The sequence below is a fragment of the Acanthochromis polyacanthus genome, chromosome 17 (genome assembly GCF_021347895.1).
Source record: "Acanthochromis polyacanthus isolate Apoly-LR-REF ecotype Palm Island chromosome 17, KAUST_Apoly_ChrSc, whole genome shotgun sequence".
NCBI lineage: Eukaryota > Metazoa > Chordata > Actinopteri > Pomacentridae > Acanthochromis > Acanthochromis polyacanthus.
Window position 1 is genome coordinate 830,429 of NC_067129.1, and position 18,346 is coordinate 848,774.

Below are 18,346 nucleotides of genomic sequence, written 5' to 3' on the forward strand. Positions count from 1 at the left end.
GCTGACTTTGCCAATACATATCCTCAAGTCAATAAAAAAGGAATGTAAACTACTTAAGTTCCTGGAAAACGGGACTATTTGAGGCATCTTCTCTCAAAAATCCACCAAGAAATGAAATTCTGGAGCCACATAACTTCCCATCTCTGGATATGTAGAGACTGTAAGTACAGAAAACAGCAGCTGAAGCGACGTCCGACTTAAAATCATGCTTTGAGTTTAAAAATAAAACACACGTCATTCCTCGTTGGCTCCGATGGATGGATGGATGGATGTGATGGATGGATGAACGTCTGCTGCTGGATGTCCTTCAGTCCATCCGACTCTCTCTGAGGAGACGACGTCTTGTGGTGGAGAGAGACCTGTTTTTGGGTGGACGGTCAAAAATCCTCCACAAACATTCCAGATGAAGCTGCAGGTTCAGGATGAGGAGGACATTTGATCCTGCACGGCTGAGGAGGGAAGCCGGGAGGAGCAGAGGGGGTTCTGGTACAAGATGTTCTGTGAGGGGAGTCTGAGAAATCAAAGGGGTTGTGGGGTGTTTGAGGGGAGCTGTAGGGAGGAGGGAGGTCAGAGTTCACATCATGACGTGGCGGCGGCGGTGCAGGGAGAGGTGGTCGGACCGGGAGAAGGAGCGGTCGCACTCGGTGCAGCGGAAAGGTTTGATTCCTGTGTGCTTGCGAAAGTGTCGGGTCAGCTCGTCGGAGCGGGCGAAGCGCCAGGTGCAGCCCTCCCAGGTACAGTGGTAGGGTTTCTCTCCTGGAGGCAGACACAGCAATCAGAACCGGACAGGTGTGAGTGCATTTACAGGTGTGGTTTTGTTCGCTCGGCTCTCACCTGTGTGTATCCTCCGGTGGGCTTTGAGGTGGGAGCTCTTGGTGTAAACTTTTTTACAGCCTTCATAGTCACACATGTGGATCCGCCGCCTCTTGATGTCAGGTGAGTCTGGATCAACGGGCTCTAAGTCCATAACGGACCTGTGACGGCGAGACAAAGGAGTTAGTGAAGCTCAGTAGATCTAAGAGGAGGCAAAACAATCCCCTTGACCTTTATAGATACCATAAATTAGAGATCATGGCCGTCTTTCCCATAAATCTAAATGAAGATGACGTATTAGTCACTGTTCCTGTTGAAGCCAGTTGAGCTGTCCTCGTGACTGAAGCTCCTGTCATCTGTGCCTTAACCCTCGTTTTAAAGTTTGAAAATGTGGAAAAGAAATGTGTTGACAGTGAAACTTCTGATGTCCACATTTTCTACATTTTTCAGAAATTTTTGAGCATTTTTCGGTGGAAAAAAGGAAATGTTAAAAATGTTTCAGTCACAAGAAAATCAACCAAAATCCAGCGAAATTCGCCGGATTTTGGTTGATCTTTTCTCTTTTCTTAAAAGAAAATATTATAAGTTTTACTGATAAATATGTAATCGGTTTAGATATTTTAGATTTTTAGGGAAGATTTTTACTCATTTTTTAAAAAATATTTCAGAATTTCTTGCCAAATTTGAGGGATTTTTTTTTTTTTTTTTTTTTTTTACATAAAACTTTTAGGGGAAACTTTTAAGGAATCACTGGAATTTTCTTTCTGAAAGTTTTGCAAATTTTCAGAAATTTGATGATTTTTTTTGCTGATATTTTAAAGTTTTTTCAGACAGAAACAATATTTTTGTGGTAAATGAAGACAACAGGAGGATTAAACCAATGAACCCTGCAGAAAAATCATTAATTTGGTGTTGTTTTCAAAAATTAAACACACATGTGGCTCTATTAAAAAAAGAAAGCATATTTGCTAATCACTCTGTTTATGTAAGTTTAATCCACTTTCATTGACTGATCTGAAAACTTAAAAAAAAAGTTTCAAGTAATGCATGTTGCATCCTCTGTTTAATGCATTAATTGGTTTTTACTGTTGTCATTTCATCTCCATACTACTGCTGGTCTTGATTGATAATGTGAATCAGTTTAAGGACCTTGCAGCTCCATCACACTCATACATCTGTAAATGAAACAGTCAGTCGCTTGGTTCTCAATCTGAACTATGCTCTATTAAGAAATGTTTTTTTCTCTCATCAGGTTCAGGTGAACTGGATGGTGATCTCGGGCCACCAGGGGGCGTCAGAAAGTCCATACAGTATTCCCGCACAGCTGCACACAGCTTCCATTTTCACCACCCGCTCTCCCTCTGTGTTATATCTTCTCCCCCTCCAGTTTTCTGTTCATTTCTTTCCTCACACCAACAAGGCCAAATCCAGAAAACTAAACCGTCATTCTGTGTCTAACCTGCCTCCTAAATGATCAGCTTAGAGTTGTCTGCACCGTCACACACAGGATTTCATCTGTTTATTTTATATATTCATTTATAGTAATTACAGCAGAAGCAAAATAAAGTGATTTGCAAAATGCGCTGATCTCCCCCCCTGGCCCGTTTTACAAGGAGGTGTGACGGAGAGCTGCATTACGTAAGCCTGTTTACACCCCAGTTCTGGGACAGCCCTGCCCAGCAACACACACACGCACACACACACGCACATGCACACACACGAACACGCCATGCACAAAGACACACGGGGAAACAAATAATCTTCTTCACACACATACAAACACAAATATCCACAAACACACTGTTTCACTTTGATACTGTTAAACATTCCCTCTCTTTCTGTAACACACACACACACACACACACACACACACACACACACACGCTCCAGCTTACAGCACTAAGCTAACCGTCAGCGTCCACACCCTGAATTTCAGTTACAGTCAGACAGCCTCACCCACTGGGTGTGTCAGGAGCTCGGTCGTGATTTACCAATAAACACACTGGACACTAACACACACACGCACACACACACACACGCACACACATACACATACACACGCATAGCACTGAAAGAGTCCTCAGTGACACACTAACTTCACTTCTGCAGCCTCACAAGCACCAATCTATCAACTAAATGTCCTCATGTGTGAAGCGAACACGCACACATCCTACACGCGTCCTACATGCGTCCTACACACATTCTGCATACATTCTACACATATCCTACACACGTGCTACACACATCCTACACATATCCTATACACGTTTTACACACATCCTACACATATCCTACACATGTTTTACACACATCCTACACATATCCTACACACGTTCTACACATATCCTACACACGTCTTACACACATTGTACACACATCCTACACACGTCCTACACATATTCTACACATATCCTACACACCTACACACATTCTACACACATCCTACACACATGTCCTACACATATCCTACACACGTCCTACACACATCCTACACATATCCTACACACGCCCTACACACATTCTACACATATCCTACACACATTCTACACATATCCTACACACATTCTACACATATATCCTACACATATCCTACACACATTCTACACACATCCTACACACATTCTACACATATCCTACACACGTCCTACACACATCCTACACATATCCTACACACGTCCTACACACATATCTTACACATATCCTACACACGTCCTACACACATTCTACACATATCCTACACACATTCTACACATATCCTACACACGTCCTACACACATTCTACACACATCCTACATCACACGTGTCTTCCCGTGCGGCAGTCGGGCCGTTCTCCAGCGTGTCCTGCTGTATGGAGGGTTACATAAGGTTACATAAGCATGCAGTCAGTAATGTAATTAGCCAGGAGCCTGCAGGGAGGGAGGTGACCCACGCAGAGACCGACTTCCCCACAAACCCTGCTGTGATCAGACTCTGCCCTGCTGACTCGTATTATGGACTCTGCAGCTACCTGACGTCACACGCGGGTTTTGGTGCTCATAAACGTGTGATGTGTGACAGAGGTGCAGACAAAGAAAAGGCTTTTTTTTCTCCTGCAGCACTGCAATCTGTCACTAGGAAATCAAAGTTATCGGTCACTTCAATGCTGATCATTTATTTTCTACGTAAGCAGCTCTGTAATGCGTGTGTTGCGTTTCTAGACACGTTTCCTCACCCTAATTTGCATAAAGTTGAGGTTCTACTTTAGGCGAATGGGGAGTGTCCACCACCGCATGATTTCTCTGGAAAACTCTGCAGCTTATTTCTAGCCACAAATGTTTACAAAAGCCCACTTTAGTCAACTTTCTTCCCAATAAAAGTCGGCTCACTTAGAAGCCTGCAGAAAGACAACCCAGGGTGAAGCATTTGTCCATTCACATGAAGTTCATGTTTGGTTGAAAGATGGTGAATCCTGGGTTCAAAAGCACCTGTGGATCATCTATATGACATGATGTATTTGTACACCCTTTAAATATCCAATGTTGGGAGGCGATGCAACCCCCCACGTCTAAAAACACCCTTGTGGACTCATCCCATCGCTCTCCAAACCATAACCAGCTCTAATCATTTTATTTTTGGTTCATTTCATTCGTTCCTGTCTTTGTGTTTGCTACCATCTATAGTTTTTTGTGTGATCTGCAAAAGTTCATGAAGCCGTGGGAGCCCAAAAGATCCACAATGCACCAGTTCAGAAATATAGAATCAAATAAGCGAAATGTAACGATGGTAAATAATTAGGAGGTTGGATTGTCAGCATGGCTTTCGTAGGATTGTTTTTCCATCATTCCGTTGCGACGCCAGGCTGAGCTGAGTCTGTATGACGGTCTAAAAAGTAACATCAGGAAGAAAATCAAACTGGTAGGAACGTCCTGTTCTGTTTGTTTGTACTCTGAACGCCGTACGATAAACCTCCACGTGGACCAAAGAACAAACTTTCCTCATTTCTTCTTTTATAAATGTGTCAGAATAATTCAGTAAAGAGTTGAAGTTAGGAAACTTCTTGACTCTCCAGATATCCTGTGCAAGTAACTGTGTCTGCAGGCTATTGTTTTGGTGTTGATCACACCTAGAACTGTGCAACAGATCAGTCTGTAACTCGCTGCTATAATTTTGCCTGTTAAAAGGACAAAGTCATAAAAACAGGAGTCTGGTGTGTTTTTCAGTGTAGTTATGAGGGCCATCTACAGGTCAGCCCAATCTGTAGTTGGAAGAACTAAGTGTGTTAACTTTAGATCGATGACCTACGGCTCAGTATTGCATCTGAGACTTATATCAGAGTGATGGAACGTTGTAGCTGCTGCTGCTTTGCTGACAAGCTATTCAGGATGCTACACCTTGTTTTCAGCTTAAACTGCAGTGAAGCAGCTTCTCTGATCCATTTCTGCATTTGTTTTCCTACGTTTTTCCACAGTAAAGTATCAGTTTTTACTGCTGGATAAGTAGTTACTGTACAGGTTGGCTGACTCACCCCGGCGTCGAGGCTCTGGAGAGCCGATCCGGACTCCGTAACCTGCTCCTCTGCATCGCTGTCACTCTGATACTCCACCGGAGACGTCGAACCTGTTTTGATACGAACTGCAGAGAGGAAAGGAATGAAAGACGATGATGGAAATGAGGAATGAAGGGAAGTAAATCAGAAACAGCGATGCAATTAGACAGAGAGATGGAGAGAAATTGAAGAAGAAAAGAAGGTGAGGAGGGGTGGAAACAGAACAGCAGGGGGTTAATAACTTCTCAAAAGCAACGTCTGGATTCCAGCAATGCAACGAGACGAAGCTTTGCTCCGAGTGCGTCTGTAGTGTTAGGTGTGGTCTGCAGAATTTAATGGATCAAACTTGTGGCCAAACCCCATGCTGGATTTCTCTGCACGTCTTCTCCTTTCTGAACATTTCCTAAACATGTTTTTGTCCTTCCATTTTGACAACCTTTCACAATGTCAGAGCAGCACAATGATGAGAACAGATGTTAATGAAAACTATTCTGAACTCACAGACGAAGCTAATTAGCAATTAAGCAACACACAAATCTCTCGAGGCCAATGGAAAAGCTCCGCCAGTTGTCCTCCAGATTTGGCAAGCTGTTAAAAATTCTTACAAGCTCTTATTTTCAGTCAAGGAGGATTTTTGTCTTAATGTGGCCGTCCTGTGTTGCTTTTGGATGCCTGATGGCGGAAGAAACATACTTGTAAGGACATGTTTGCAGCTTGCCTGGTATTTCAGTCGAGATCGGTGAATCAAAGAAATTTGCAATCACTTTGCTGCTATAATCAGCAGCATTTAAATCAGTCGATGGTAGAAGCTGCTGATGAATTCATGGAGTTTCTGCAGTTCTGATGATGATTTCCAGTGTTTTTCACTGACTATTCTGGGTTCTTAACTCTTTAAATCTCATATCTGTCCATCCAAATTTCATATTAGGTCGTTTTTCCCATTAAAATGATCCCTTTCGGCCTTAAATGGCTTAGATGTATGGTCCATTACCACTCCACAGCTCACCTATGACTCCTCCTGAACACTGCAGAGCTACTCTATGCTACATAATGGCAAATCGTTGTATTATAGGAATAAATCAGACATATTCAAACGGCATACCAATCCTGAAGAGGAATAATGTGACTAAAAACCCCAAGCTGCAAGTTTACAGTATTGACTCTTTAGGTTTGTATGTTTGAAGCTCTGGAAGTCTGACTCTTTGTTTCTGAGGCTGTCATCGTTACGCTGCAGGTCCTACATGGAGATGCACATCCAAAGCTGACTAAGAACAATCTTCATTTCACTCTGATGATGAATGATTTGGTCTGAAAACAGAAGTCCTCCTCCTCTTTCTTCTCCTCCATCTGCAGGAATGTGGCGGTCACACTGTTCATTCTGGAGGGGGGGGGGGATCTGGGTGGAGTGTTTGTGTGTGCTGGTGAGGGAGGGTCACACTCCACCAAAGAAGAGCCTGCTCTTTGTCTCTGGAGACAATTAAGACGCCCCCCGCCTCCCCCGGCGTCGCAGCCTTTCAACGGAGAAACGACCCATCTCCTCCTCCTCACCCTTCCTCACCCTTCCCGACTCCCCCCTACCTCCACCTCATCCACTCCCTTTCCTCTCCACCTTTCTCTTTTTTTTCTTGTCCTCCCACACCGACACATGAACAGTCAGGCTGGTTTGCCTTGCAGGTACCAGAAAGGAGAAAAACAACGTCTTAAGTTCCGTCTTTTTCCTCTCGTTTTCTCCCCGTCGGTTTCCGTGTCTCGCTCACATCTTCCGCTCTTTGTCTTTTCGTTTGGACGCTGTGCAGCAGTGATGTGCTGTGAAATGTAGACAGAAAACTGAATTTCAGGCAGCTCGTCCGCGACAACCTTCAGATCCACCAGATTTGATGATAACGGATCAGACGAGCTGAGCTGAAGGTTCACGGCGCTTACCTGGAAGCTACTGGAACTCAAAGCCTGATTCTGAAGCCAAAGCCATTCAAAGATGTTAATGATCCGTGTAAAAGTTACTGATAGCAGCTTTAAATTCGATTCTTATGACTTGGTCTTATTTTCATCATTTCTTTCAGCAAAAATGAGAAAAAGGACTCAGATGGGGCAAAAAAAGATTTTTCATAACCTCTGGACATGAAAAAGTTAAATGGCAGAATTATTGCCCAAATTTCCACATAATGTCTCGGCTTTCCTGCAATACGTCAATTTCTATCAAAATTTCACGTAGTTTCAAACATCCTTGCTTCTTTTTTAAATCTAACTGGCTTCATATTCACACATTAAATCAGAAATAATGATCAAATCCACAGAAACAAAGCAAAGTTGTAATCAGCCCTCAAAGAGCAGCTGAAAACATCTTTGTCTATCCCAAAGCACCGATGTAAATGTCCAGGGGAGTCTCAGCACACTCCAGCATCATGAAACAAGCTCCTGTCCAAAGCTACCAGAGATCAGTGATAAAACACGCTGACATTTGCAATTCATTTCCTTTTGGAAAATTAATACATCAAAATGTCAAAAAGTTGGATATTTTTGCATCAAAATGTTAAAAATTAATTACTATTCCATCCCTAAGTTGTAATAAATTAATTAAACAAAATGCACCTCAAACCTCTGAATCCCAACACTTTCTGTGATTTCTTTAGCTCCTCAGACCAAACCCAGATAGCAAACTATGGGTGAATCTATGCTGAATCTATGTTGGACCTAACGTCGAAATTATACAGAAAGCACAAGGTTGATAAAATGTTAGTCAACGTTTGCTTACATAGATTACATGTTTGCAAAACATAGATTCAACATTAATTAAACATTGACCTGTCAAACATTTTAATTAAACCAAAATACAACGTAGATTCAATGGTATCTTTAAACACAAACTTCAATGTTGACAAAATGTTGTTGAATCAACGTTGATCCAACCATCAGTCTTCAACCGTACCACAATTCAACCTTCTTAACCCTAATTCAACATTGATTTAAACATCTTTGCTATCTGGGTAAAGTGTGATTTATTGTTGAAAAGCAAACGCTGACTCAACATTTTATCAACCTTGCGCTTTCTGTATAATTTCGACGTTAGGTCTCAACATAGATTCAACATTGATTCCCCCATAGTTTGCTATCTGGGAATATTCTACCGAAATAACACGAACATGGCTAGAAGTAGGAAGGACTCAGGGATTTAATCTCTCGAATTTACATGAAAATGTACATTAATACGAAACTGTGCAGAATTTTTGCTTTTCACAAAACCTAGGAAAGCAAACTGTATGTTTTTGGCAAATTTTAAATGAGATGTATAAAATAACCCCTGTCAAAAGTTTTAGGACAGGTTCTAATTTATTTGAATGGCAAAGTGTCCTAAACTTTTGACAGTGGGTGTAAATCAATTCTGATGAAACACAGAAGCAGAAATCACACACGATGAGTTCACAGACTGTTGGAAAGTTGGACGTTTACTCTGTTTTTGCGGTTTCTGGCTCTGATAAATTTAGTAATTTTTCAGTTTTTTTGTTTTTGTTTTAAAAATCGTTTTCGAACCCGTAAGTGTGTTGGATTCAGAAGGCTAAGATGATGAGCTCCTGTATACCAGATTTGTACGATTGGGGGCAGAGAAAATGAACGGAATATTCCTCCTAAAGAAAAAACTAACTATGAGGAGCGCCCCTGAAGAGGTCTATCTACATTTATAATCCTTTCACAGCCGTGTTTTCAAACCTGAGTTTTGTTGAGCTACCTGCTGAGAAACAAAGGAAAGCAGACTGGACCGTTTGAGACAAAGTGAAAATATAAATTATGACACGACATCTCCTGGCATCTATCGAACATCCCAGCAACCCGACAGCATCCTCAGGCCGTCCGTGCAGCGCTGCAGACTTCTCGTACACGTTTCCCTCGTTTGCTTTGCTTTAAACCAGCGAGCTGAACTAACCTGACTTCACTGATGAAACTTTATGCCGTTTGTCAAAGGGGTGGAGGCCTGTTTCAGCCTGAATCAGCAAATGTCCAGCTTCCCTCCGTGTTTGCTCAGGGATGGATCTCAGCTCCTTCAGGTTCTTCATTAACCACTGTTAATGTGAATCACTCTGGACTAACAGCTGGACAAATCAAACTCTGTATAAAGATTAACCCACTAAACTCAGCCATCATTATTTCCACACCAAGATAAAAATAACAGATTATCCTCAGAAAAAGCTCCCTGTGCATTCCAGTTTTAATTTATGACAGATGAAGTCCACACTAGGAACGTCTTCTTTTTTTCTCCACTACATATGTAACATTTTCTTCCACGAGTTTCCTCATTTAAGTGGGACTATCAATCATCACATGGGAGTTTCCAGGACGACGAGGACAGACGGCGAGTCGAACAAACCGCTAACCACAAACACACAGCGGCTCCCGGGGGAAACTGTGGAGCTCCTCAGAGACCCAGATCTCCCCGTGAATGACGGCGACAGAAGCATGAAAGAATAACCGCAGGTGTGACAGTTGGAGATGGAAAGAATGACGGTGGAGAAGATCTAACAACCGTCTCCAACTGCTGATCTCTCTCTAACTGAAACCTTTTGCACAACCGTTAGTCTCGTCTCTACGTCCTGTTTCAACACATTTAAAGGTAGAAAGACGTTCTAAAATGCTGCTTCACTGCGACTTAAAGCACCTCCTTATCCCGTGTTTGACCCGTTAAACCTCAAACACATTTGTACTGACCGTGTTTGACATCCCTGACCTACAGAGTCTACCTCCTCCAGGTTGTGTTTTTCTTCTACATATTCCCTGTAAACAGCTGGCTGTGGGTCACAGAACACTTGTCGTCACTCTGCAGGAGAACACAGCAGCCGGTTCAGAGAGCGGCTCTGAAAATAGCAGCGTGACGCTACGCTCAGAATGTCGAGCTCCGTCATGTGAGAAAGGAGACGTTCATGTTTCTGTACAACAACAGAAGAACTGTCACCGGTATGGATCAGATCCACTGGGCCGTACGGGTCGTCGGATGAAGGGGTCAGTGCTGATTGGTCGGAGTCAATTAGTCCATCTTCCCCAGCAATTAATCAAAATCGATCCCAAGACAACTTTTAATGTGGCTGAATTTTCCAGAAAAGTACAGACAAAAGAGGAGCTTCTCAGAACGGATGGTTAATATCAGCTCTGTGACGTAATGAATCACCTGGTTTATCAGGTTTTCTCTGAGTTGTCATCACTGATGGAGGATCTTGATGGGACTTCTTTCAACCAACTAACCTGAGACAGTTCCACACTTGTGTTTGCCTCATGTGTGTCCACTTGACTCTAATGAAGAAACAAAAATGTTGAAATGTCTGTTTGCTCAATAACAGGTTGCAAACCAGGTCCCAGCCCAACACTTAACATATTAAAGGAGAAGTAAACCAATCTGAGATCAAGATCTAGGAAGCTGATTCTACTTCTAGTTGCATAAGAAGCTCCACCAGGTCTGAAAAGATGACAGCAGAGTAAAGTCCAGACTGAGTGATGCTTTTATCCAAAGTGATGTTCATCTGAGAGTAGATCCAACACATCCAGGATCTGTTCAGGAGAAAACAGCCTGGATAAGAATCATAAAATAAGTTCAGGTGTGGCAATAGGACCGTAATGTCTGCAGGTAGTGCAGATGGAATAGGATCTTTTTTTTTCTAGTCTGTCAGGTGTTCCAAAGTAGTTTAAATCAATCCACTGGAATTTAAGAAGGTTCCTTGAAGATGTTTCACCTCTCATCCAAGAGCTTCTTCAGTTCTGGTGGTGGTTGGTGTTACCTCAGCTTTTAAGCAAACCCAAGGGTGGATCAGTTGATACATATCACTATTGAACCCAGAGAAGCACCACTTGGCACTAATCCCTGGTTTACAGACGCTTTGTTATAACAACGAGGCACTAGTGTGCGCACTACCACTTGAACCTGGGATTTCAAGTGTTGATCACCAGCCATTATCAGGGACAATGCTCACATTCCTCAGAAATGGTCCTCATTTCAAAATGAATAGATAGTAGCCAGAGCCATCTGGCACAGTTCTGGGAGTAAAGAAAATGGCAAAACCTGGGTTTTCTAGTGTTAAACCTCTGTGAGGTGTATCAGGGCTGTTATTCCAACAACCAACACCAAGACTCATCTGACTAGTCAACGATGGTCGTTGTGAGTATCGGTGGGGGTCGTTGAAATGCACAGATGTCACTGAGCCCTCATGCTAATGGTGGTTATTAGCATGAGTCTGCTGAGTCGTTCTTTTGGGGAGTTTTGAAAGGACCTGATTATATATTGGCGAAAGATGATGTCGCAGACCACCCCCCCGTTCAGAGATGGATGGCTTCTTTCACTCCTCTCAGCAGTCAGGTGCAAAGGTGTTCAGTGAAGAGCTGGTTTCTAGTCTTTTCTTAAAGACTGATGATACGTGTGCACTAGATCAGGCAATTTCCCACATCCCATTCATTGGAAGGTCTGACGCATCGAGAAAAAACAAGCTGTTGGTAAACTAAAACCAGGGCAGATTCAGCTGAGTTTTCAGAAAGACTTTTCTCTGAATCGTTTTCGTAATTAAAGAGAAAGTTTGCGGCCGAGTCGAGCAGACAGCTCCTGAGTCGATGCGTTCGTCCAATCAGGGGCAGGATAGTTGGAGAAGAAGGAAGCAGGAGAAGGACATGCCCAGCAAGAGGGAGCTTTTCAGATGTGCAGCGTTTACATACAGGAAAAAAGCTTGTAGTGGAAACGTAGCATCAGACTCAGAAACAAAAACAGACTCAGAAATAGTTTGTTTCCAAATGCCATTTCTGCACTAAACTCATGACACAATAAATAATTCTAGTGTTTAATGTTTTTTATTAGACAGTTTTCTGGATGTTTTTATGAATGTTTTTATAGTGATGGTCTTACATTCTTTTTTTGTTATTTTGTTTGTTTTTCTATATTATTTATTTTATTTATTAAGCACTTTGAGGACTGAACTTTCAATTTCTCTGTTCTAACACTGACAGTGAAGACGTTCTGACCCTGCTGATGGAACAAACCCGTCCTGTCTCCACTCACCTGATCCTTCTGAGCGTCCGTCGCTGCCGATCAGCGGCACCGTGATGGCCGCCGTGGCGACGCCGTCGGTAGGCATGGTGGTGTAGACGACGGGCAGCGACTGCACCACCACCGGGATGGTCTGCAGCTGGCCCACCTTGCTGGGCATGCTGACCGACGGGATGGTGTGGATGACGTGGAGGATCTGCTGGCCTCCGGCGCCCTGCGTGGCCAAGATGGAGCCCGGAGAGAGGACCTGGACCGGAGGGGAGGAGATGATCAAGAAACCTGTCTCAAGTTTGGGGTCTTCAAAGAACCCTGATTGATGGAGGAACCTTTGACAGATGAGTTTAGAGAAGAGGAAGGAAGCTGTAATAACTAAAAACAGGTTCCTGGAGGATTATTGTGGCTAAGTGACATTTTAAACTTGTTAAAGTAATTGTGTCATTTCAATATTTCAACATACATATGGCATAATTACTTTGATTCACTTTATGGAAAAGTAGCAAACATGCCAAAAAAAACCTTCTTTTTCATCATTGACAGTTCAAAAACTACTCCGATATTGCAGGTTTTTAGCAGTAAATCGTTAAGCTTTTCATGGACAGTATTGGAGAAACTATCAAATGGGTCATTTCATCTTAAACCCTGTCGTCCTGTGGGTCAAATTAACTCGTTTTAAAGTTTGAAAACGTGGAAAAAATACATTTTCACAGTGAAACTTCTGATGTCCACATTTTCAACATTTTTTGGGAACTTTTTGAACATTTTTTGGTGGAAAAAAAAGAAAAGTTAAATATGTTTCTTAAGAATATTCATAAAATAATCAACCAAAATCCAGAGAATTTTGCTGGATTTTGGTTGATTTTTTTGTGAATATTTGAAGTTTGACTGATATATATGTGATCACTTTAGATATTTTTGGGAATTTTTGTAAGATTTTTATTAAGTTTTTAAAAAATATCTACAGGACTTTTCTTGCCAAGTTTGGGGGATTTTTTAAATAAAACTTTTGAGGAAAACTTTTAAGGAATATTTGAAACTTTCTATCTGAAGGTTTTGCAGATTTTTAGAAATTTGGGGAATTTCTTTGCTGAACTTTTGGATTTTTTTCAGACAAAGAAACAATATTTTGGTGCCTGTAAATGAAGACAACAGGAGGGTTAAAGAACGGTTCTGAACTCAAAGGTTCCTCCTCCTGTGCTCAGTTTGGCTGTAAGGCGGACGCTGTAACGTTTTCTGGTTACCATGGAGCCGATGGATTGCACGGCGGAGGGCACCGGCGTGGCCGACAGGCCTGGGCTGGGTCACTGCGCTGCTGGGCGCCGGGTTCACCGTGGTGCTGGTCGTGGAGGCCGAGCGGGGTTTGTTGAGCGACAGGTCGACGGGTTCGGTCTGGTCCTCGGCGGGGTTGGACTGAGGCGAACACGGCTCCGTCTTACACTCCGTCTTCACCTTCAGGTCTGTGGGCTGTGAGCAGTCATCACCTACATCTGCCTGCTGGAGGGAAACACAGGAGGACATTAGGACAGACAGACTTCTTTACCTGAAAGAAACTGCAGCTAGTTGCTTCATTAAGTCAAAGTTATGATGCCATAACTCTTTCATTTTACAAACACTGTAAAAACGTTGTCCAACATTTTGATTAGAACCCACAGCAATACTAGTTCTGCACACTAATAGATGTGTTGTTTCTTAAATCTGCCTGCAGTTCAGCTGAAAAGTCTCAGAATTTTAGCATTTTATTTTTAGGTATTTTATGTGGCATTGTTTGTTTGTTATGTTCTCTGTTTTGTTGTTGTTTTACTTTCTTCTGTACTGCTGCTGTTTTTTAGATGTTGGCGGTGCACTTTGAGCTCTTGCACCTTTTTTTCCAATGTGGTTTTATACTGCAAATGGCAAATAAACTTGAACTTGAGAATTTTTGACTTTCAGTCTCAGCTGATGGCTTCACGGTTGCACTGAAAGCCAAAGAATTTTTTGTTTTTTACAGAATCTGGTTACTGCAAAACACAAAAATGTCACTATTTTGTGTAGATTTAAGAACCACCAAATAGTTGATGGATTCTTTTTGTTTAATGTTCTTTTATTTTTGATAAATCACACAATTTTTGGACTTAAAAATCTTTAACATTTCAAACCTCGTTAACGGTGGTTTTCATTCCAAATTTTACACACTGATTGTTAAAGTTAGCAACTCTCCTCATGGAGTTCTTTTTCAACTTATATCCAGAATATAATGAAGTTATTGTGAAAGAAAAAAACATTTTATCAACAGACTTATCTATTAATTAGAGCCATGTAACCATAGTGAAGTGCCAAAAAACTCACACATGCTGGTTTATGGTTTAAAAAGTCAGCAGGAGCTAAATAATCCACCATTTTGGACATGATTTCATTATATTTCTGCGATACTATAAACTGAACAGATGACGGTTCAATAGACACCATCACTGCATTCAGGAGCACATTATCAGGATGCTGTTCCAGACGCTCAACACTACAGAAGATGAAGTTCTGCAGATTTAGTTTTTCTCTGCCATCAGCACCTGGAGTTAAATATTAAGTATAAATAGTAAAATAGTAAAAAAGACGGCAAATAAAAGATGCTAATTATCACCTTTGGGCTGCACTTTGGGTTGAAACATGCAGCTTAAAAACATCCACGTTCAGATTCGATCACAGTGTCAGGAAACAACCAGAAACTCTGCAGCAAAGCATTCTGGACGTGAAAGACGCTGAGGCTCATGGGTAACGTAGTATTTAGATGCACAGGACATGTGAAACTTTTAAAAAAAATATTCTGTAATATTTTCTTTCTGCATCCAAAAGGCCTTCCTCTGTTGATGAAGCTAAAATACTGCCCAGTCATGACCTCTGTGGAAATGTTTGCTTCCTGTTAGATAAATACTTCTGCAACAACCTGCGTCAGGTTTCTTTTATTCGCACTACGCCTCGGTTTTCTCAGGGCTCAGCTGCCATGAAGCTCCACAGCACCGGGAACAATGGCTGCTGTGTGGGACGCTGTGGGGGGGAGAGGCTGGTACTGACCGAGAGAGAGTTAAAAAAAGAGGACGAGTGAAAGAGAGGCAGCAGCAGAGAGCCTCCAGTCCAGGCGTTGGCCTCCGTCCAGCTCCAGGCTGAGTTTGGCTGTGGGTGAGGAGCAGGAGGGTGGAGGCCGCTACGCCCTTCTATCAGGTCACTCAGTTCAGCTGCAGGGTTAGGGCTGTGTGACGCTGCAGGAGCACGCAAATATCAGCATGGAGGCCGCTACATGTCACATCTGAGGTGTTTTTTGGACGATTTCAGGCGAGAACCGGCATCGCTTTCTGCTCTTTGGTTGCCAAAGCTCAGAATCTGCAACAATGGCTTCAACAACGCGACCTGCACACAACTGAGCCCGAGGAAAGGAGTTTAACCCTCCTTTAACCATCCTGTGGCTTTAAAGTTTGAAAATGTGGGGAAAAAATATATTTTTACAGTGAAAATTCTGATGTCCACATTTTCAACATTTTTGGGTAATTTTTGAACATTTTTTTGGTGGAAAAAAGAAATGTTAAAAATGTTTCTTTAAGAACATTCACCCAAAAAAAATCAACCAAAATCCAGTGAATTTCTCTGAATGTTGTGAATGTTCTTAAAGAAAATAGAAGTTTTACTGATGGAATCACTTCAGATATTTTTAGGATTTTGTGAAAGCCTTTAACTCATTTTTGGAAAATATTTACAAGAATTTCCTTGCAAAATTTGTTTTTTTTTAAAAAAAAAAACATTTTCTTAAATAAAAATTTTAAGGGAAACTTTTGAGAAATTATTGTAATTTTCTTCCTGAAGGTTTGCTGCATTTTGGAATTTTTTTCAAACAAGGAAACAATATTTTTTGGTGCCCATAAATGAAGACAACAGGAGGGTTAAAGAAGCTCTGAGATGGAGGGAAGCCGAGGGAAGGACAGGGAGGAAAAGAAAAGGAGGAAGGCTGCTCCCTAACGTGATTAGAGTGAGACAGTCTGAGAGAAAGAAGAAGAAGAAACTAAAAGGAAAACGATGAGTGAAAGAAGCGAGGGAGTGGGTGAGGCAGAGAGGAGAAAAGAGGCGAGGGAGAAAAAAAAAGGAGAGAGTGGGTGGGAAAGGCCTCGGGTTGCCATGGAAACTGGGAGCCATCAGCTGACTCCATGTTTTTCCACTCGTTCCCCACCCACCTCCAACTCCCTTTTTCCCTCCCAGTCTGTTCGTCTTTCCCTCTTTTTCCCCTTCGTCTCGCTCTCTCCATCGCGACCACACCTCCTTCACCTTTTCTCCCCCCCGTCCAGCATCCCATCAGCTCCGTGCATCAGCCACACCCTTCACACCTCACCCTCTCGGTTTTTTTCCCTTCTCCCCCCTCCTCCCTCTCTTTCTCCTCTTCTTCTATTTTCACGGTGGCTCAGATTAAAACCTCACAAAATCCCCCAAAAGAAGAGACTGAAAGGCTCGAGTCCAGAGAGAGAGAGAGAAGAAAAAAGAGGAGAGAATAAACCTCTGCGGACTCCTGCAGGCTCTGATCTGAAGGAGAAAGAGATGGAGGAAGGAAATAAAAAGGAGAGGACAGAGTGAGGATGGAGAGCGGCTCGTTATCCTCCAGGAAAATAGAAATGCTCTTCATGCTGAAGCAGAGAAGCTGATTCTGGGGGTGACAGAAGGACAAGTGAGAATATGAGTTGTGCTGCAGTTTAAAGGCTTCAGAGGGGAGCTGAAGACTGACCAGAGCGCTGGATTTGTCTTTAGATTTGGTTTGAAACAGTCGGGGATCAAATTCTGACTCCTTCAGAGCGTCTGGATGTGATGGTTTAATGCCACATTTAGGGGAAAAATCAGTCATTTATTAAAACCCTGTGTGATATGGATTTTTATATAGACAATAATCTGTGCCATATCAATAGTCCTCTCAGTATGTCTGCTGTTATTTCTTGTGTATATTTTGGTTTATTTTTGTCCAACATTCCTTAAATGTTTTCACTATCTTTGCTGCTGGAACACTGTGGGATTAATAAAGGCTTATCCTATTAAAAAAACACAAAAATAAGTCAAATATAGAACAAATTTGAGGAATAGCTTTTGTGTAAGTTGAGATGTGAAAGAATTTAAAGCCAAAACTGACGATAAGAATTGTGTAAAGTTCAGTAGAAGAAGCATTAAAAGGTACAACGACATCAGAAATATGGAAATACAAGCCGATAACTGTCTATTATTAGGACTGACCATTGATTTAAACAGACAGGCAGCAGATTTTGACTTTAGAATGTGTGGATTTGATATTTCCTCGCCACATTTTAGTGGATAAAAACCGAAAAATACCACCAACACTGGAATCAAAAGTCAATATGAGGTGATATTATCTTTAAAAAAAATGGCAAAAACAGAAGAAATTCAAGGGAAAGTTTCTCTGAAAGTTAAAATATGAGAGAATTGAAACGTAAAAATTAGGATAAGAATTGTCTGCAGCCAGAAAGAAAGGATATTAAAGGTGCAACAACATCAGAAATATGTAAATAGAAGTTTAAAAAACGGTCTATTATTAGGACTGACCAAAGCTTTGACTTCAGAATTTCCATATCACATTTTAGTGGATAAAAAAAAACACCAAATAACACTAAAACTATGAATATGAGGTGATTTTTTCTGTAGAAATAGCAAATAAAAGAGAAATTCTCAGGGAAATTTTGGATTAAGTTGACATGTGACAGAATTTAAATCCAAACTGAGCATAAGAATCATCTGGAGCCAAAAAGAAAGAATATTAAAAGATGCAACAACCTCAGAAATGCATAAATATGAGCAGCTAGCTCTCTATTTATCAAACTTTCCGTCAGTCAGGAGGTGGAGGTCCAGCCTAACCTTTCACTCTCCCTGGAGTTAAAAATTATCTGCCGGTTTGTGTGTCTGTAAAAAAAAACGCCTCAGAAACGATCACTGCAACCCTCCTCGGCTGCAGAGCTTCAGAAGTCGCCGTTTCAGAGCTGCAGAGG

At 41.8% G+C, this 18,346-nt stretch overlaps 1 protein-coding gene across 1 annotated transcript in view; it reads right to left on the reverse strand.

Moving 5' to 3' along the window:
- Positions 1 to 130: 130 nt before the first annotated feature.
- Positions 131 to 18,346, reverse strand: part of klf8 (Kruppel-like factor 8) — an 86,630-nt gene continuing 68,414 nt past the window's right edge. The window contains 6 exon segments of the mRNA XM_051937360.1: positions 131 to 756; positions 835 to 973; positions 5,318 to 5,424; positions 12,363 to 12,597; positions 13,589 to 13,648; positions 13,650 to 13,838. Of these exon segments, the coding sequence (XP_051793320.1) occupies positions 575 to 756; positions 835 to 973; positions 5,318 to 5,424; positions 12,363 to 12,597; positions 13,589 to 13,648; positions 13,650 to 13,838 (912 nt within the window). The 3' untranslated portion in view covers positions 131 to 574.